Raw genomic sequence first — 21,960 nt, forward strand, 5'->3', positions numbered from 1 at the left:
ATGTAATCTCTTTTATCCTTGCTATTCATAGACTCTTATCTCCCAGTGCTTCTTAACTGAGAATGCCCTGGTGCTTCCCAGCACTAATTTTCTTAGCTCAGGAAGCGATTGAAATGCATAAATTAGCTGTGTTTGGAGCAATGTGCTTATCTGTCTTTCTCCAGAAGTCATTCTCTCTCTCTTGCTCCCTCTCCCTCCCTCCCTCCCCCTCTCTCACACACACACATACATATGGGAGAAATCGGGGCCATCTTTTCTACTATGAAACCTGAAAGGCAAATTAAAAAGTATCCAGCAACAAGGACCTAAAGCAGGAGTTTCCAACCTGGGCAAGTTTAAAACTTGCGGACATCCACTCCCAGAATTCCCCAGCCAGCATGTTGAGAGTTGAAGTCCAGAAGTCTTAGAATTGCCCAAGGTTGGACACTCCCATTTTAAAGTTATTTTCATTCATTCTCTTCTAGCCACCAAACCCTCCAAAATGCACAGCCTGCTATGAAACAAAAGATTAAGTGAAATAAGATTCAGAGTGTGCGAAAGAAAATAGAAAAAAGGATGGCTTGATCTGTACACAGATGTTGGAACCGACAGCCTGGGATTCGACAGTGCCCTCTCTGCATATCATTGTGGATAGAAACTAATTCTCTTCTAGTGCGAGTGGGTGTGTCATACTATTAATCCTCCAAGTGGCAATTGAACGTTGATTGCTGAAAGCCTTAGCAAAGGGATGCTAGAAGCCTTTGTCCTACCTCATGTGATTGGAGTCAAACCATCTGCCTAGAAGTGGACTAATTTAAAGCTTATCCCCATCGGGATCCTATCCCCCACGCTTGCCCATGGACTGAACTGTGCTAGGTTTTGAAGTATGCACGGTTTCCCAAGGTTTACAAATGCCACGTTCGTCAAAAATGGTTGAGCTAAAAAATGTAATCAAAAGAGAAATTAAGGAATTCAAACAATGCATTTTCTTACGGAAAACCAGTGTATAAAGCATATGTATATAGGGACGTGGTGGCTCAATGGCTAAGACCCTGAGCTTGTCAATCAGAAAGGTTGCCGGTTCGGCAGTTCGAATCCCTAGCACGGCCTAATGGAGTGAGCTCCCATTACTTCTCCCAGCTTCTGCCAACCTAGCAGTTTGAAGGCATGTAAAAATGCAAGTAGAAAAATAGGGACCACTTTGGTGGGTAGGTTCCATGCACCTTCAATGTTTAGTCATGCCGGCCACATGACCACGGAGAACTCTTCGGACAGCGCTGGCCCTTCAGCTTTGAAACGGAGATGAGCACCGCCCCCTAGAGTTGGGAATGACTAGCATGCATGTGTGGGGGAACCTTTACCTTTATGTAGGGAAAAGGTACAGTCAAAGATTCTTTACATTAAAAAGAAGGTTTTACTATGTGCCGGTTACGGGAAACGTGCAAAACGATGCTTATGCGTGGTTGTTTTTTAAAGAAAGTGACAGACTGATAAAGGGACATGATGAAAGTGCTCTAACCTTGGAAAGATGAGTAACCTGTCAATCCTGAAATGAATACAAGCTTCTAGTTTTCTTTAGGGCTAAGATGGATCTTCTGTCACAGGGAAGGACAACTCCAGCTACTTAAGTGTTGCAGGTTTGATTGTTTTAATCTGTCATGAATTCAGCTGGAGAGGAAAAGGCACATTTAGTACAGTGGTGAAGGTGCTGACCTAGAAACCAGGAAACTTTTCATTCTAGTCCTTCCTTAGTCATAAAAACTAGTTGAGTGACTTTGGATCCATCACCAGGAGACTGTGAGTTAAGCATGAAAGCCATCTAGGTGACTTTGGGTCAACTGCCAGGAGACTGTGAGTTCTAGTCCTACCTGAGGCATGAAAGCCATCTGGGAGACTTTGGGCCAATCATCAGGAGAATGTAAGTTCTAGTTCTGCCTTTGGCATGAAAGCTGGCAGGATGGCTTTGGGCCAATCATCGGGAAACTGTGAGTTCTAGTCCTACCTGAGGCATGAAAGCCATCTGGGAGACTTTGGGCCAACTGCCAGGAGAGTGTGAGTTCTAGTCCTACCTGAGGCATGAAAGCCATCTGGGTGACTTTGCGCCCACTGCCAGGAGACTGTGAGTTCTAGTCCTACCTGAGGCATGAAAGCCATCTGGGTGACTTTGGGCCAACTGCCAGGAGACTGTGAGTTCTAGTTCTGCCTTAGGCATGAAAGCCATCTGGGTGACTTTGGGCCAATCATCAGGAGGCTGTAAGTTCTAGTTCTGCCTTTGGCATGAAAGCTGGCAGGATGGCTTTGGGCCAATCATCAGGAAACTGTGAGTTCTAGTCCTACCTGAGGCATGAAAGCCATCTGGGAGACTTTGGGCCCACTGCCAGGAGACTGTAAGTTCTAGTTCTGTCTTTGGCATGAAAGCTGGCAGAGTGGCTTTGGGACAGTCACTCTGTCTCTACCAAATTCACCTCCCAGAATAGTTGTCATGAGGAAAATAGGCCGAGGAAGGCGTATCAGATATGTTTACTCCCTGGAGTTACTTACAAAATATTAGAGATGGGATGAAAATATAATAAATCTAACAAATATCAGGAATGGGTCATAATGCAAATAGTTCTTGGCTTATGACCACAATTGAGCCTGAAATTTCAGTTGCTATGCCAAACAGTTAGACTGTTTGGGGGAGAAGGGAGGATGTTCCCTGAATTGCCAATATCTCAGGAACGGTAGGGAAGTTTTCAACAGAAGCTGTTTTATATTTTCCCAACTGTAAGTTTGAATATATTACTGAAATAAGCCAGGTAATGCAAAAGTTATGTGACTAAGATAATACACCCAGCTCTCAGAGAAACTTTCCTGCTGCTGAAAAGGCCAGCATTCCTTCGGCACAGCAATTTAATGAGCATATTCATGAGAACAAGTAAAATTAGGTTACAGTCACAAATCCTCTTTTTTAAAAGAGAGAGAGAGAGAGAGAGAGAGAGAGAGAGAGAGAGAGAGATTTACTCATCTTTTATTTATCTTCCCGACTTCATCTTTATCTTCTCCACTTGATTTATCCTACAGAAGATCAGTATCGTTTCAATCCTTTCACCATTTAAGCTCTGAGTATTGATTGGCCTTTTCTTTCTTTCTTTCTCTCTCTCTCTCTCTCTCCCTCTCTCTCTCTCTCTCTCTCTCTCTCTCTCTCTCTCTCTCTCTCTCTCTCTCTCTCTCTCTCTCTCTCTCTCTTTTGACAGCTTATGAAATATATACAGTGAGTGCAAAAGATGGATTTCTGTTCTTTAATAACATTTTGCAGAGGTCTCACTGTAGGAAGATGCTTCCTTCTGCAAAACACTGAAAACAAGGGAAACATTTAAACGAAAAGCAAAGTCAGGGGGTTGATGAACTACGGGGAAGTAACTTTCCAAATATAGCAAAGCTTAAGTCAGTCAGTTCATCTCCCACAGAATAAATATAAGTTCTTTAAAAAAAAAAAAAGCCCATTTAAATATCAAAACAGGTTTATTGAAGGATCAAGCAAAGTGTAACAAAATCTGGAAGACAGCAGCCAGGTAGTGAGTTATGGCCTCATCTGGTATGTCCCATTTGTATTGTGGTAGCGCAGTGGTTAAAATGCAATATTGGAGGCTAACTCTGCCCATTGCCAGGCGTTCGATCCTGACTGCCTCGAGGTTGACTCATCCTTCCATCCTTCCAAGGTTGGTAAAAGGAGGACCCAGATTGTTGGGGGCTGACTCTGTAAACTGTCTAGAGAGGGCTGCAAAGCACTGTGAAGCTTTATATGACTCTAAGTGCTATTGCTATTTCATATTCCATCTCATCTGATCTCTCCAGATTCTTTAAACATGCTAGAACATCTTCTTTAGCTCCATTGTGTGAACCCAAACATTTTTTTCTGAATATCTGAATGGATTATTTTCCTCCTAAGAGCATACACAGAACATCAGAATTGGAAGAAATCTTGGAGGTCTTCTAGTCCAACCCCAGTTCAAGCAGGAGACCTTATACCATTTCAGACAAGTGGCTGTTCAGTCTCTTCTTAAAAGCCTCCAGTGATGGAGCATCCACAACTTTTGAAGGCAAGCTGTTCCGTTGGTTGATTGTTCTCAATGTCAGGAACGTTCTTCTTCGTTCTAGGTTGCTTGTCTCCTTGCTTAGTTTCCATCCATTCTCTTGCCTTCTGGTGCTTTGGAAAATAAATTGACTCCTTCTTCTTTGTGGCAGCCCCTCAATATTGGAATAGATCCCACAGATTAGGCCTCCTCCGAATTCCATCCGCCGGCCAATGCCGACTGGCGACTACCTGGAGGAGAGCCTTCTCTGTGGCTGCTCCGACCCTCTGGAACGAGCTCCCCGTGGGGATTCGAACCTTCACCACCCTCCAGGCCTTCCGCAAAGCCCTTAAAACCTGGCTGTTCCGACAGGCCTGGGGCTAAAGAGTTTTTGCCCCCCTTCTCAAATGGTATGGTTGTTGTGTGCTTTTAAATTTTGTATTGTTATGTCTCGTCTTTTTATTCCACTGTCTGTACCCCCTTCCCTGATTGAATTGTGAGCCGCCCTGAGTCCCCTTCGGGGAAAAGGGCGGCATATAAATGTAATAAATCCAATCCAATCCAATACTGTTATTGTGCCAACCCTACTCCTCCTTTTCACTAGACTAGACATACTCAATTCCTGCAAATATGTTTTAGCCTCTTGCTCCCTAATCATCTTATTATTCTTCTCTTCATTCTTTCCAAAGTTCCAGTGGTGTCTTTTTACATCACTAATGAAAATCTCAGTGAAATCTCAGTTGTGTCTTTTCAAATCTCTAGCTGCCATCCAAGGGGCCCATGGTGAACACATGAGCAAGAAGAGTTGAGGATGCATCAGAATCAGTAAACTAAAACTTTGGGAGGCCAAGGATATGGGAGAAAACTAGCTACCATAAAAATGAAGTGCTCAGTAGCAGAAGCAAGCAAGACAAGGCAAGGCAAAATCTTTAGCTCAGCCACTGACCAGCACCAATTCGTGTTAGAATGGTGAAAGGTCACAACTGTTCTGCAAACTACGAAAAAATAACGACAGTTAGAATACTAGCACAAAGCTCATGTTTAGCTATCGCTAAAATAAAGTTATGGAAACTGCAGCCTAATGATTGTCCAATAAAAACATTTATCTATACCTGCTTTGGAGAAAGGAACAAAAATGAAAGTTACATACACAAGGTGTAATGTCATTCTAGTGCTGAAATCTACATGCAAAATTAGAATTAGTAGATAATCTGGTTTTCCCGGCATTCTGACCTGAAACTACTTATAGGTACTTAATCTGGGCAACAGCAGACAAAACATTCATGGACCACTAGGTTATGTTTTTCCCACCCACCACCCACCCCCATGGCAGGAGGTGTTTTACTCCTATATGGAGTGAATCTTTCAGAAACATCTACCCCAACATTTTCAAATTGGATGCAGACCTGCATCTTTGTTGGTTCTCCCTTTGGAGGATGAACATCTTTTGGGGGAGCGATGGGGTTGGGAAAGCAGATGCAGAACTATCTGCCATTCGTCCAACCCTTTGGCAGATATTCCTTCAAGCAGAGGTGGTATTCAGCCAGTTCTGACCGGTTCTGGAGAACCAGTAGTGGAAATTTTGAGTAGTTCAGAGAACCGGCAAATACTACCTCTGGCTGGCCCTGCCCCCATCTATTTGCTGCCTCCCGAGTCCCAGTTGATCGAAGGGAATGAGGATTTTGCAGTATCCTTCCCCTGCCATGCCTACCAAGCCACACCCACCAAGCCACACCCACAGAATTGGTAGTAAAAAAAATTGAATCCCATCACTGCCTTCAAGGTTTAATAGGAAGCGTAGAAGAGATGGACAAAGCATTACAGCCCCAATTCCTCTTGCGGCTCCTACCAATGTGTATTTATGGGCATCTGTTATTCCCACTTATTCCTCCGTTCCATATAAACAATACTATGCCATATCCTCACCCCACAGCACCGCCAGAGATTTCAGGCCAAAATGCAGCCAGTAAATCACTGCTGTTTTATAGAAGCCTGCCAGCCATAGATCAAAATCAGGGTGACACATCATCTCTAAAGAACGTGCTTCGCTTATGATGGCTCGAAGGTATTTTTCTCGTTCTTTTCCTGCATTTCTTGGGGATGGTGGCAAAAGGCATTTTCAGTGGCATTTTATGTGCAGCTGGAAATGTGATAGGATTTGATCAATGCATTTCAAGAGAGAGATTTTGCTATGGTGATATAGATTTTATTTCCACAATGGACCTGGCAGGATCTGTTAAGGGCCAGGGAGTCTATAGTTTTATGGAAGAAGTAGGGAATACGTCCTCAGATATTATTTTTGAATGGGAACAATGTTGTTCTGACCCAGTTCCCCAAATAAACCCTCTGGTGAACTCAAACATTCCTTTATTAGGAGCTCCAGCAGCCCCAGCAAAAAGTTTCTCTCTCACTACAGGCTAACAAGTCCGGCTGGTTGGGATATGAATAGTTGAATTGAATTGAATTGAATTTATTGCACTTATATGCTGCCCTTTTCCCCGGAGGGGACTCAGGGCGGCTCACAATCCAAGTCAGGGAAGGGGATACAGATAAGGGATAAAAAGACAAACAAAACAATACACAATTTAAAAGTACACAACAACCATACCATTCGAGGGGGGGGGCAAAAGCTCTTTAGCCCCAGGCCTGTCGGAACAGCCAGGTTTTAAGGGCTTTGCGGAAGGCCTGGAGGGTGGTGAGGGTTCAAATCCCCACGGGGAGCTCGTTCCAGAGGGTCGGAGCAGCCACAGAGAAGGCTCTCCTCCGGGTAGTCGCCAGCCAGCATTGGCCGGCGGATGGAATTCGGAGGAGGCCTAATCTGTGGGATCTAATCGGTCTATTGGAGGTAATTGGCAGCAGGCGGTCTCTCAAGTACCCAGGTCCAATACCATGAAGGGCTTTATAAGTGACGACTAGCGCCTTGAAGCGTATCCGAAGACCAATAGGCAGCCAGTGCAGCTCGCGGAGGATAGGTGTTACGTGGGTGAACCGAGGTGCACCCACGATCGCTCGCGCGGCTGCATTCTGGACAAGCTGAAGTCTCCAAATGCTCTTCAAGGGCTGCCCCATGTAGAGCACGTTGCAGTAGTCCAGTCTAGAGGTCACAAGGGCTCTAGTTGTCTGCCATATCTATTCTTCTCTGCCCCCTGCCTTTTATCCTTAGAGCTAGAGTGAGGCTTCACTAGCAGCGGTGGCTCTTCCTTCCCAAGGATCGGCCCACAGATTTCCACTGCTCTCCTCTCCTCTGCCTTCTGCACATTCATGCATTAAGCACCGGACCCAGCTTTTCATTACTACTGATTCGGCGCGCAAAAGTTTTTCAGGATGAACCATTGAACTCTCATAATGGTTTATTCCAAAATAAACAGCCTAGAAAAAGAGCTCTTACCTCACAGGAGGTGGTGAGTTCGATCCTAGGTAGCAGCAGATATTTCTTCTGCTGCTGCTGCTGTGACTGTCTGCTGTGAACTTCATGTAGGCATCAGGGAGGGCATCTGGCCAGCATTAAATGAAAGGCAGGTTTTAAAAAGGAAAAGCACCAACAGATCGAAGACAAATAATTGAAAAACCCCTTTCCCTTTTTCTTCTCTCACTCAGTAATGATCTTCTCCCTGTTCCCATTCCTGAATTTTTTACTCTCTAGCCGGCACAGCGATGTAGGGCAGAATACACACGTATTCTCAGCTGTGGATTTATTCAGAAGGTCAGTTTTTTCCCCCCAGGGTGACTGGAGAGATTTCTGAAAGCAAATCCGGCGCAATGGTGAAATAAACAAATAAAGCGGTAGAAAATAATGATTTTTCCCCCACAAAGGGTTTAGTAGTCCTGTGTTGGCTCCTCTAATGGCGCTTTCTCAGATAAAGGATCGGCAAAGGTGGCTGCGGGATGATGACCTAAAGAGGTTGAACATCGGCAGTAAAAACAACAGGAGACTCTGCCTCCTTACAGCAATATAGTCAACATAAAAAGGTATCCTAGAACAGACTAAAAATCAGCTGTAAAAACAGAATCTCTTGCTCGAGAGATAGAATGTTTTCAGGAACAGGAAGGATGGATGTCAGCACCATATAAACAATGAAACAATCCTGGGTGAAGCATCTTTTGCTGCTTACATTCTTCAGAATAGCATAAAATTCTTTATTGGCCAGGTGTGATTGGACACACAAGGAATTTGTCTTTGGTGCATAGGCTCTCAGTGTACATAAAGAAGAATAGAATATAATAGAAAATAGAATAGAATAGAATAGAACAGAACAGAATAGAATAGAATAGAGTTCTTCATTGGCCAAGTGTGATTGGACACACAAGGAATTTGTCTTTGGTGCAGATTGCTCTCAGTGTACATAAAGAAGAATAGAATAGAATAGAATAGAATAGAATAGAATAGAATAGAATAGAATAGAATAGAAAATAGAATAGACTAGAATAGAACAGAACAGAACGGAACAGAACAGAATAGAGTTCTTTATTGGCCAATTTGTCTTTGGTGCAGATGCTCTCTGTGTACATAAGAATAAAATACATCCATCAAGAATAAAAAGGATACAACACAGTGATAGCCAAGGCTACTAATAAGCTATCAAATCGTACTAGGAAACAAATAAAACAATATAAATTGAAAGATACAAGCAACATGGTTGCAGTCATAAGTGTGGAGAGACAGATACTAGGAAGGAAGAGAAGAATAATAGTAATACAGTCTTAGTAAATTATTGACAGTGTTGTGGGAATTAGTTGTTAAGCAGAGTGATGGCATTGGGTGGGGGGAACTGTCCTTGTGTCTAGTTGTCTTGGCGTGCAGTGCCGTATAGTGTCGTTTTGAGGGTAGAAGTTGAAATAATTTATGTCCAGGATGTGAAGGGTCTGTAGATATTTTCACAGCCCTCTTTTTGACTCGTGCAGTGTACAGGTCCTCAATGCAAAGCAGGTTGGTAGCAATTGTTTTCAGAAATCCAGATCTACATTAAATGCATGGTTTCCCTTTTTTTTTTTTAGTATATTTTATTTTCATTTTCATTTTCCTACACTCACATGTATACACCCTACAGTATTAAACAATAATTGCATCAATTCCTCTTGTCGACAATGCCCCAGAAAATAAAAGTCCAATATACCTCTTCCATTCTCCATATACCTCTTTCTTCCACCACCCTCCAACTTTCTATCTTCCCTCCATCATTCCCCTCTACCCTACTTCCCCTCGCCCTCTACCACTCCTCTCTCCAGATCCACTCCCCCCCTTCCTTTTCGCCTCCCCCCCCACTCTCTCTCCCATCCCTCTCTACCCATCTTTCTTCTTTCCTACTCCTCCTCCCCTCGGTGTATTTCCACTATATGTTAATGTATTTGGCTTATCCTATTTTTAAAGAAAAATTAGAGAAAAACAGTATACATGTGAAGTCACATTGCATTGAGATCTAACCTTTTTTAATCATCTGATTAAAAGCACAAGGAAACGAGCATGGGTACCAAATACAGTAAATGACATGTAGATCAAATACTACTAGATGGGAGATAGCACAGAAGAAAGGAGACATGGATAATGGTGAAGACGCAAGCAAGGGTATTTGGTGAAGAAGCTATTTAGGTAAGGCGGGTATCAGGCCGTCAGAGAAACAAGGAAAAACAAAACTAGAACATGCATCTGGAAGATATCCTAGGAAATGGCAGTCATTTATGATAGTTGACAGTTTCTCTGCAAGCAGGAAAGGTACCTCAGAATTTATAGCTAATCAGAACTTAAACTCTTCGTGTTGTCCTTCAGCATGGCCCTCTCTGATAAGTTGGCTTGAATTTCTTCTCATCTCTTGCCTTCACATTCTCTGTTAGAGACAGATCCATGTTTACATTCTCGGCATTCCTGTGCTACCCTTCAGATTATGTCCACCAAACTAGACTATTACAGATTAACAGAGTTGGAAGGAACCTTGTAGGTCATCTAGTCCAACTCCCCTAACCGAACAGACCTACACCATTTCTGACAAATGGCAGTCCAGTCTTTTATTGAAAGATTCCAGTGACGAAGTTCCCACAACATCCGAAGGCAACTTCTGTTCCATTAGTCGATTGCTCTTACTGTCAGAAAATTTCTTCTTATTTCTAGGTTGAATCTCTCCTTGGTCAGTTTCCAGCCATTATTCCTTGTCTGGCCTTTGGGAGTTTGGGGAAATAGCTTGACCCCCTCCTCTCTGTGGCAGCCCCTCAAATATTGGAACCCTGCTATCATGTCTCCCCTGGTCCTTCTCTTCACTAGGCTAGCCACGCCCAGTTCCTGAGACCGTTCTTCGTAGACTGTAATCTTCTAGCCGTTAAGTGAGCCCTGATACCAGGAAAAGATTCAGGAGGAGCATTTTTTTCCGTCACTTGACTTTAATCAAAACTATTCTGTTTTACCTCATGTTGTTTTTGCTGATTTAATAAGAGTGTGTGTGTGTGTGTGTGTGTGTGTGTGTTTGTGTCACAACCCCTGGTATGCCCAAATATGGAAGGAAGCATACTACTTCCTTTCTCTATCGGCTCATCCCAAGAGACCATCCAGACAGAAAGCCATTATTTTTACTGTTGCCTTTGTTACATTTGTGTTGCATTTGTGCATTTATTTATCAGCACAAATGTAACATTTACATATATATATATATATATATATATATATATATATATATATATATATATATATATATATGTGTGTGTGTGTGTGTGTGTGTGTGTGTGTGTGTGTGTGTGTGTGTGTGTGTGTGTGCAGACACAGACACACAGACACAGACACAGACACAGACACACACACACACACACACACACATATATGTTATATTTGTGCTGATAAATAAATAAAGGGAGACTAGTATAGATCTATTTCAAGCTATTTAGCTCTCATCAGCTAGCCATACCCTTACTGGGAATCGAACCTGTGCTCTATTGCCTCTTAGGCAGATGTGTTAACCATTGAGCTACAGAGCTTGACTCCTTATCAGCCAGGCCAGGGTGAAAGGTATGAGAGCTAAATAGCTTGAAATAGATCTATACTAGTCTCCCTTTATTTATTTATCAGCACAAATATAACAAATGTAACAAAAAGGCAACAGTAAAAAATATTGGGTTTCTGTCTGGATGGTCTCTTGTGACGAGCCAAAGGCAGAGAATGGAAGTGTGACCTTCCTCCCATATTTGGGCATACCAGGGGTTGTGACTTTAAATAAATAAATAAATAAACAAATAAACAAATAAACAAACAAACAAATAAATAAATAAATAAATAAATAAATCCAGGGTAAGTTGCAATTCATCTCATTCTCCTTATCTCTTCCCTGTAGATACACCAAGTTGAAAACTGCCACCAACATCTATATTTTCAACTTAGCCCTGGCAGATGCCTTGGCCACCAGTACTCTGCCCTTCCAGAGCGCTAAGTACCTGATGGAGACCTGGCCTTTTGGGGAACTGCTTTGCAAAGTCGTCCTCTCCATTGACTACTACAATATGTTCACCAGCATCTTCACCCTCACAATGATGAGCGTAGACCGGTACATTGCCGTTTGCCACCCGGTCAAGGCCTTGGATTTCCGGACTCCGGCTAAAGCGAAGTTGATCAATGTTTGCATCTGGGTTCTCTCCTCTGTGGTTGGAGTGCCGATCATGGTCATGGCTGTCACTAAATCGCAAGGCAAGTGGTCTGCCATTCCATTCCAGTCATTTCCCTGAAGACCACCCAGTCTGGGCAATGATTAGGCTGTGGTTCGCATTGCTAAATTGACACAAGTATGTGCATGTGTGCATGCATGCATATGTGCACACATGCGCGTGTGCATGCCCCAATCCCCAAAATGCAATGTGAGCCCCCCCATGCGCGCATGCGCCCTGCCCCCTTCCATTCCCTGTTTTGGTTTCCAGGTTGGTGTGGGCAGCAGAAATGGAGGAGAAAGGTAGGGTGCGTTTGGGGGGGGGCACCTCTGGACATCAGGGAAGACCTCGCCCCCTGCACTTGCGTGGTAGAGACCTGAAGACCAGCCGGCCAGCGGGAGGCACAGACGCGTGCATGGTAGAACTGAGCTGGGGCAATGGCTGGAATGCCCGCAGAGAGGGCACTGCGTGCTACCTGTGACATGCATGCCATAGATTCTATTCTATGAGCTGCGGTGGTGCAGTGGTTAGGGTGCAGTACTGTAGGCTCCTTCTGCTGACTGCTGGCTGCCTGCAATTTGGCAGTTCGAATCTCACCAGACTCAGCCTCCCACCCTCCCAATAAAATGAGGACCCAGATTTTGGGGGGCAATTATGCTGACTCTGTAAACCGCTTAGAGAGGGCTGTAAAAGCACTGTGAAGTGGTATATAAGTCTAAGTGCTATTCAGTTTATTTCTCAGGGATGATTCCATTAAATAGGAAACAGGCTTACTTATGGGGCTTAGGTGCTGAGGTGGCACAATGGTTAGAGTGGAGTACTGCAGGCCACTTCAGCTGACTGCTATCTGCGGTTCAAATCTCACCAGCTCAAGGTTGACTCAGCCTTCCATCCTTCCGAGGTGGGTGAAATGAGGACCCAGACTGTTGGGGGCGATATGCTGACTCTGTAAAACGCTTAGAGAGGGCTGAAAGCCCTATGAAGCGGTATATAAGTCTAACTGCTATTGCTATTAGGAAGGAATGTTCATATTTTGATAAAAATATGGGCTTGTAAATAACACCCCTTTCATGTACAAGTAGTCCTCAGCTTGCAACAGTTCACTTAGTGACCATTCAAAGTTACAACATCACTGAAAAAGTGACTCATGACTATTTTTCACACTTATGACGGTGGCCACATCCCCATGGTTATGTGATTTGCATTGGGATGCTTGGCAACTGACTCACATTGATTACGGTTAAAAGGTCCCGGGGTCATGTGATTACCTGTTGTAATGTCCTGACAAGCAAAGTCAATAAGGAAACCAGATTCACGTAACAGCTGTATTAGTAATTTAACAGCTGCACTCAGAGAACCGGTAACAGAAAATTTGAGTAGTTCGGAGAACCGGCAAATACCACCTCTGGCTGGCCTCAGAGTGGGGAGGGAATGGAGATTTTGGTGTTATCCTTCCCCTGCCATGCCCACCAAGCCATGCCCACCAACCGCACCACGCCCACCAAGCCATGCCCACAGATCCAGTAGTAAAAAAAATGTGAATTTCGCCACTTAACAAAGGTGGCAAGAAAGAACATTAAATGGGGCAAAACTCAAACATTTCTCACTTAACAACATAAATTTTGAGCTCAATTGTGGTCGTAAGCTGAGGACTACCTGTACTGGCTTGGAAATGATATCAAGAATTCTACGTTCATTCATGAATCCTGTTCACACAACATATTGAAATGAGTAGGGATAAGAAAACCATACAAACTCAAAACCCCAGTCAATTAATCCAGGCAGAAAAAGTAGCTATAAAGAGATCAAGCTTATGTGGGGCTAATTGGGTATCTCCCTGATCCCATACATGCTACTAACTTGATAGGTAGCTATCTCTGAAGCTTTGTCAACTGAGACAAAGTCCTAGAGAAGTCCTGTGAAGTCCTAGAGAAGCCCCATGAAGCGCTGTGAAAACAAGGTTGCTCTAGGCACTCTATCTCTATGACTGGTTTGCTTTGTACTGTCTCCGACTCTGCATCCATAAGGAGGAATGAAAAAACAGCAGAAATTGTGAGAGGGTGCCCATCTCCCTTCCCAGCTATTTAAAAAAAGAAAGAATCTGGAAGGTGGCACTGGCCCTCCAACTTCTTTTATAGCGGCTGAGAAGGCAAGCATGATTGTTGTTTTAACTGGCCCACTCGTCCTGAATTGTGTCCTGCCAGCACTTAAAGGTCACTTAACGGACTAGGAATATACTCCCAATGTTGGGAAAGATGGAAGCAGAAGGGGAAGGGAAAGGCAGAAGTTGAGATAGCTAACTAGTGTCATCAACAAAAGGAAGGTGAATATGGAGAAACTGAGACAGTGGAGGACAGGATCAGGGGGCTGGTGTGCTATGGCCCATGGGGTTGTGAAGAATTGGACACAGTTTAGCGTCTGAACAACAACATACTCCCAAACTCCCATCAACATAGCCATTAGTCATTGTTGATGGGGTTGTTGTCAAACGTGGCACGACATAACCACGAACGTCAAAAGCGCGCCGACAACACCACGGCGCTAAAACCGCGATGTCAAAAGCGCGCCCACAACAGCGTGCCCACAACAGCGCGCCGACAGAAGCGCGATTTAACTTAAGGTAAGGTTTAGGGTTAGGTTTAGGGTTAGGTTTAGGGTAGGTTTAGGGTAGGTTTAGCGTTAGGTTTAGGGTTAGGTTTAGGGTTATTTTTAGGGTTATGTTACAGCGCGCTTCTGTCGGCGCGCTGTTGTCGGCGCGCTGTTGTCGCGCGGTTTTGACGGTGCGGTTTTGTCACCGCGCTTTAGTCACACGCGCTTTAGTCTACCGCGGTTTTGTGGTGGAACCGTTGTCAAAAGCACCATGCAGTGATGTCTTCCTACGTGCAAATGAATAACAATATTGTTGGCCACTGAGCTATGGTACTCCTGTTTGTTCACCTCTCATCTTTGTACTCTTCTTTCTTTTATGCAGGTGGCATTACAATCTGTCTCCTTCAGTTTCCTGAACCTCAAATTTACTGGGACACGGTCACCAAGATCTGCGTTTTCATCTTTGCTTTCTTGGTTCCCATCTTGGTCATCACCATCTGCTACGGGCTCATGATTCTCCGCTTGAAGAATGTCCGTCTCCTCTCAGGCTCCAAGGAGAAGGACCGCAACCTGCGCCGTATTACGCGCATGGTGCTCATTGTGGTCGCCGCCTTCATCATCTGCTGGACTCCCATCCAGATCTTTGTCATTGTTTGGACCCTGGTTGGCATCGACAAGAAGAACCCTTATGTCATGGCCAGCCTGCATTTTTGTATCGCCCTGGGCTACACTAACAGCAGCCTCAACCCGGTCCTTTATGCTTTCTTGGATGAAAACTTCAAGAGATGTTTTAGGGAGTTCTGCCTCCCGTTCCGATCACGGATGGAGCAAAACAGCTTTAGCCGGGCCCGCAACAGCACCCGAGAACGTGTTTCTACCTGCACCCCATCAGAAGGTCTTCATAAGTCGGCATGACTAGATATGGACAGCCACAAAAGAGGCTTCAGCAGAGGAGGCAAAGGGGAAGACCTGCACTCTGAAGTCACCCAGGTCACCACCACGGAATTCTAGCCTGAACTGATTCAAGGAGCCATTCAGGAAAAGGCACCACCACAAATCTGGTGAACTTTTCCGAGTTATTTAGGACATCCCTCTCCAAGCTGATGCACGGGGACTACAGTTCTCCAAACTCTTATTGAGCACTTCCAACATACCTGGAGGACCAAATATTTGGGGAAAGACACACTAGGTGGGGTTCCCCGCCCCCATTCGACCTATGACAAGCCAAATTTGTGTTCCACAAAATGATCTCCGCTGGTTCAATTGTTCTATGGCTGCAAATTTCTTAGGAAATCTTTACCTATTTTTTTTTTTGAATGAAGTCTCAAAGAGGCATTAAGTGAATGCTGGGTATGCGTGCCTATTCATGCCCATGTGTACATATACATTTATGGATCTCTAAAATCAATGCCTTCAAATGGTTTGAAGAACTCACAGCTTCCGCTTCTGCTTCCCTGAAGATATTTTTCATTTTAGCTTTACCAATCAGCCTCTGGTTGATGGCTTCTTCCTCCCTTCTCTCACCAGTTACATTCATTGGGCAAACCAGTATCAGAACCCTCTTTCAGAGTTGCGATGGCTCAATGGAAGCATCCGAAAATAGCTAAATGGGATATTTTTTAAACAGCCATTCCTTTTTTAAACCAAACTTTCCAATGGCTACCAAATTTAGTTATCCGTTCAGAGAAAGAAAGAATAGCCTTTGATTTGTCAAGTTGGAGCAACTCAAATCTTTGCCTCTGTAGCAACCGGGAAAGCAACGAACCGAAGATACAAAATTCTACTGATAGTGACTTAATCTCTGTGTAATAAGTGTTATTTGGCAGTGCAGGTTAGATTCGTTTCAGTGGTGTTCCTTCTATATTGCCTCTCAAAAGGCCAGGAGAAGAAGGAAACCAGGGTTCCGTAACCAGAGTTGGTTTCCTGGTTCCAGAGAACTAGGAACTCTAGATGGAAAGAGGTTGAACATCGGAAACCAACAAAAATATTTCATCCCAGGTTTCCCCATGATCCATGGCAAGTGTCCTCCTTACAGAGTCTCAGTTTCCTCAATGTTCCATATAAATAGATGCGGTGGCCCAGTGGCTAAAATGCTGAGGTTGTCGATCAGAAAGGTCGGCAGTTCAGCGGTTCGAATCCCTAGTGCTGCATAACGGAGTGAGCTCCCGTTACTTGTCCCAGCTTCTGCCAACCTAGCAGTTCGAAAGCACATAAAAAATGCAAGTAGAAAAATAGGAACCACCTTTGGTGGGAAGGTAACAGCGTTCCATGCGCCTTCGGAGTTAAGTCATGCGGGCTACATGACCACGGAGACGTCTTCGGAAATGAATATCAGCACGGTCCCCTAGAGTCGGCAGTGACTAGCACATATGTGCAAGGGGAACCTTTATCTTTACAAATTCAAACCAGGGTCTTGAGCAGCACGAAACCCTTCCTTGTAAACATGTCTTGGGTGTTTTTCCTGACTGTTCTGTTATACGTACCTCCAAAAGACTCTGCAACACGTTGGGCATCTCTGCTCAGGAACTCTGTCGTGGAACAAAGATGTAACTTGATTGTTCTTCACTGTAGATATGAACGTGTGACCAGTACTCCGGTGTTACTCAGAAGGCAGCTCCTTGGGCCTTAGACCAGTGTTTCTCAACCTTGGCAACTTGAAGATGTCTGGACTTCAACTCCCAGAATTCCCCAGCCAGCATTCGCTGGCTGGGGAATTCTGGGAGTTGGAGTCCAGACATCTTCAAGTTGCCAAGGTTGAGAAACACTGCCTTAGACAACCAAGATTACATGAGGCAGAGCTGAAAGATAGCAGATGAACTTGTGTTCTGTTTGGCAACTTCCTGGAAGCATTTTGTTGGCCACTGTGAAAACAGAATGCTGGGCTGCATAGACATTTATTCTGGTTCAGCAGGTGTGACTTACATTCTTAGACTGCTTAAGTGTTGAGTGTTCAGCTACTTCTGTATTGCTATTATTGCCTTACCCATGTAGAAGCTGCAAATCAGGTGGCCCTTTCCATTCCCCATACAATCTCTAATCCATTTAGGGCTTGTTGTCTGGAACAGGCATTGATGTGAAATCATTTGTCAAGTTAAGGAGGATTCCTATTTCAGTGGCTCAATAAATTGCAGTCAATGAATTGTACAATATTTCCTTTTTTATTAGGTTGATCGAGAATTGGGCGTTAGCGTTTTCCTTTCAGTTCTTTGACGGGAATGGCTTCCAAATGAATCTGCCGACAACTTACCTTGAAAATTATTTCAAAAGAGGTTGCAGAATGTGTTGTTTTTGCATGCAGACGTTGCCCTCGACTTATCACCATAACTGGGATCAGAAATTCTGTTGCTAAGAAAGGCATTGGTTAAACACGTCACACCCAATTTTAAGTTTTCTTTTTTTGCCATGATTATGGCAGAGTTTCGGATAAGGAGTTTGCAAAATGCTGAGAAATAACTCCCTTCTTTGTAATTTCCCCCCCATTCGAAACTATTTATTAACGTTGGCCACACTCATAACTATCTTCAGTTGCTTTCAGTGGCATTAAGGTGCCAGTCTGGCAGTATTGGGATGTTATCCTGTTCATAGAACATTTTCAGACGATAATAATCTCCAATATAACTTGTTATAGTAGCAGCGGACACCAATAGTAACAGAGGCTTGGTTACAGCACTAACAGGGTATGATATTATGACATGATAGCAGTGTTCCAATATTTGAAGGCCTGCCACAAAGGAGAGAAGGTCAACTTTTCCTCCAAAGCACCTGAAGTCAGGACAGGAAGCAATGGATGGAAACTAATCAAGGAGAGAAGCAACCCAGAAATAAGGAGAAATTTCCTGACAGAACGATTAATCCGTGGTGGAACGGATTTTCTTCAGAGGTTGTGGTTACTCCATCACTGGACATTTTTAAGAGATTGGTCAGCCATTTGTTTGAAATAGCACAGGGTATCCTGCTTGAGCAGGGCATTGAACTAGAAGACCTCTAAGTCCAACTGGAAGATCTCTAAGTCCAACTCTGACTTTCTGTTAAAGGGCTTTATAGAATAGGATATTGGTTTACATGCATAAAAAACAGATTGTTGTTTTGCATCAGTGATGGGATTCAGCCGGTTCGCACCTATTCGGGAGAACCGGTTGTTAACTTTCTAAGCAGTTCGGAGAACCGGTTGTTGGAAGAAACTTTATTTTGTTTTTTTCCCACTTTACAAGGCTAATCCTGTAAGGAAGGCAGGAAGGAAACATTCTGGTGTTGTTTCTAGCCTAATCTTTATTGCCCTGCTTACAGAAACTGCCTCTCCGGTTAACCCTTATTACATTGCTACACCTAAGGCAAAGCGCCCATCGACGTGAGTGACGTTGAGTTGGCCACGCCCACCCAGTCACATGACCACTGAGCCCCGCCTACCCAGCTGGTCATTAGGGCAGAGAACCGGTTGTTAAATTATTTGAATCCCACCACTGTTTTGCATGAAATGTTTCATCCACTTAGAATGCAATGCTTGGAATAGAGTTCAATGTGGAAAGACAAGGAAAGGCTTTGCCAACATCTTGGGGGTGGGGAGGAGAAATAATGGCAAAACACTTTTGTTTCATTGCCCAGAAAATGTTTATGGTTGTGCCCATATGGATGCATGGAATCCATTTTAACCCAGAGGTGTAGTTATCATGTTTAAGGACAGAGTGCATCTGTTATTCAGGTCTAGAGGCAAGATTTTAGACTGACATTTTGTAGACCAACTTTGGGGAGGGCAGAGGTGTTAGAGGACAAAGAGTCAGCCAGTACCCATATTTCCTTTTTGTTGTTACCACTGTACAATTTACCCTTCTCCGGTCTCCTGCTATTCAGAGTAGCTTGATGTTCTTCAGAAGAAAGAGAACGTGTGTTCCATCAAAACCGTGAAGATCGGGAGGAAGGACTGATGCTTGGGATTGATCAGGTCATGATAAAGAAATATTTATGAATGGCTTTAAATTTTCAGGGCCAGAGGAAATGCGGATGAGAGTTCTGAAGAAAGCGGATGATGCTGTGGCTAAGACTTTATGAATAATCTTTGAGTAATGCTAGAAAATGGCTCAGCGGGGGACATGGGGACAAATCACACTGACACTGAATCCTGGGGACATTCTAAAGCAAATCATAAAGCAATTGATATATAAGCACCTCAGAAACAATGCACTAATCATTATCAGAAGCCACCACGGACGTGCCCTGCAGGATTAATCTGGAAATTGGATAGCAGGACAATTAAGCAAAAAAACTGCATTCGAAGAATATTCAGGAACAATTCTTCCACCAGTGAGGAAGATAACAAGTAGGGGAACTACTGTTTAAGATTCAGCCCAGTTTCTGTTATTTCCAAAAAAAAAAAAAATTTGCATGAGGAGATGGAGGGAAAATTTGCAGTAACACCAAACTGGGAGAAGAGAAACAACATTTAAGGGATTGTGAAGGGTTAGAAAAATGGGATAAACATAATAGAGACAAATGCAAAAAAAAAAACGTGTTTAAAAAGCAAAACTCAAATGCACAGGACTGAAGAGGAAATAACTAGACTGGTGATAAAGAGTCTTTCTTTTCACAAAAACTAAAGAAGAAGAAGAAATAAGGGAGAATAATGGATTTAATTTGCAGAAAGGCAGGTAGATGCCTATTAGGAAAGGTGGATGGACAGTAAGCAGTTTAGCACTCAAAGCAATTACACAGAAAGGTTACTCTTGGGTTGTACTTGAATAGAGGCTAGAGCAAAAGTGTTTGTAGTGTGGGGGGGAGTCAAGATGGTTTTTACTGGCCCTTTTCAACAACATCCCTTCCCCAATGTGGACTCTCCCCTTTTCATTTGGATTCCTATACTGAATAAGGGGTTGAAGTAGAAGCCCTAAATTGTTCCTTTCAAATGAATGAATGGATGGATTGAATTGAATTGAATGAAGTGGATGGATGGAGGAAATGAATGAATAAATGGAGGAAATGAATGAAGAGAATGCATGAATGGACTGAATGAAAGGAGAGAATGAATGGAGTGAATGAATAAATGAACTAAGTGAATGAAGTAAATGAATGAGTGGATGGATAGACTGAATGGATGGATGGACTGAATGAATGGAGAGAATGAATAAATAAACTGAATGAATGAAGTAAATGGATGAGTGGATGGAGAGACTGAATGGATGGATGGACTGAATGAATGGAGAGAATGAATAAATGAACTGAATGAATAAATGGAGTAAATGGATGAGTGGATGGATAGACTGAATGAATGAATGGACTGAATGAATGAATGGACTGAATGAATGGAGAGAATGAATAAATGAACTGAATGAATAAATGGAGTAAATGGATGAGTGGATGGATAGACTGACTGAATGAATGGAGAGAATGAATGAATTAATGCTTGGGGAGGGGGTTGAGAGAAGCTTGCTACCAGCTGAGCAGTCTTGTGGAGATCAGCCAAACCCCTCACCTTCAAAATCCAAGAATGAACCAATTTCTCTGTCAGACCTGAGAGCCATCTTTTGCATTGGGCCTTCAGGGATGCCACATTTTCTACGGTGGGAAAATGGGAGGGGGGGATTATATGGAGTATGGGAGATATATAGTCATAATAACATTCCTTTCTCAGAGAGTCAAGGACACCTAGCCCAACACATGCAGTGGCATTACTGGGAGGTATCTCCAGTTGGGACGGTGCCTGATTGGACCATGTGATGGACATGTGGGTGCTGGGCAGGGACTTGAATTTTCATTTGGGTGGGGGAAACCTGCTAATGTTCAGATTCATGTTTCCCCAGATGTGCCAATAGGACATCTCTAATAAAATGGAACCTTGAGGAAATTCAAGCCTCAGAGTCTTCTTTCCTTTGGGGTGTTACTTGGAAACCCTGACTTTCTCGGTTCTTTCACTGACATGGCCAAAGTGGTCAGGAGAGTTATTTAGTCTCAGCCTTGAGTAACATATTGCTTTTCTTGGAACACAGTCTGACTTCTCACAGTTGAGAGCCACAAGCCTGGTCAACCAATTCAGTGGATAAAGAAACGAATGGAAGCATCCCAAACACACACAAAAAAACCTGTGCCACTCATGTGCTAACCGCTCACCCCACTTGTGATCTAATTGACAATATCACACCAACAATATCTAGGCTTTTAAACTTGAAAACAAATACCTAGAAATACTTGGATGGGGGATATTAGTGCCGTGTTTTTCATCCTCAGCCATTTTAAGCTGTGTGGCTGGGGACTTCTGGGAATCAAAATCCACAGCTCTTAAAAGTTGCTGAGGTTGAGAAACACTGCAATGGGGAATTCCAGTTTTATAGACTCAGTTAGGAAGTTGAAACAATTTCCTGGAAAAAGGTCCCTCCGGTGAGCCATGTTTCCATGTGACTACCAAGAAAACTGCAACTGAAGGTGACACAAGGACATCTGAAGGCATCACTGTGCTGGTGTTGATAACTGTCGCCTTGCGGCCAATCCTACTGATCTCCAGAAGGTTATGCAGGGATCAGAGTGGCTGAATGCCTGGTTAGGAGACTCCGTGGATACACATCAATGTGTAGGCTGGCTTAGGAAGTAAATAAACCTTTCCTGAGGAAGCTAGCACAAGGCACTTCTGCAGCACTGCGGAGAAAATCAGGTGGGTTTAACAGGAGTTGTTCCGTTCAGTTGAAGAGGCCTTTTACCTTTTAAAGAGATATTGTTCTCTTGAGTGACTGCATAA

The 21,960-nt window shown here is 43.6% G+C and overlaps 1 protein-coding gene across 1 annotated transcript in view; it reads left to right on the plus strand.

Moving 5' to 3' along the window:
- OPRD1 (opioid receptor delta 1) overlaps positions 1 to 16,863 on the plus strand; it is a 40,135-nt gene extending 23,272 nt beyond the window's left edge. Inside the window, exons 2-3 of the mRNA XM_014063890.2 lie at positions 11,345 to 11,694; positions 14,623 to 16,863. Coding sequence (XP_013919365.1) covers positions 11,345 to 11,694; positions 14,623 to 15,155 — 883 coding nt within the window. The 3' untranslated portion in view covers positions 15,156 to 16,863. The remainder of the gene's footprint in view (positions 1 to 11,344; positions 11,695 to 14,622) is intronic.
- The last annotated feature ends 5,097 nt before the right edge of the window (positions 16,864 to 21,960 follow it).

The sequence above is a fragment of the Thamnophis sirtalis genome, unplaced genomic scaffold (assembly GCF_051295495.1).
Source record: "Thamnophis sirtalis isolate CommonGarterSnake01/CBP01778 unplaced genomic scaffold, rThaSir2_p1.2 scaffold_13, whole genome shotgun sequence".
NCBI lineage: Eukaryota > Metazoa > Chordata > Lepidosauria > Squamata > Natricidae > Thamnophis > Thamnophis sirtalis.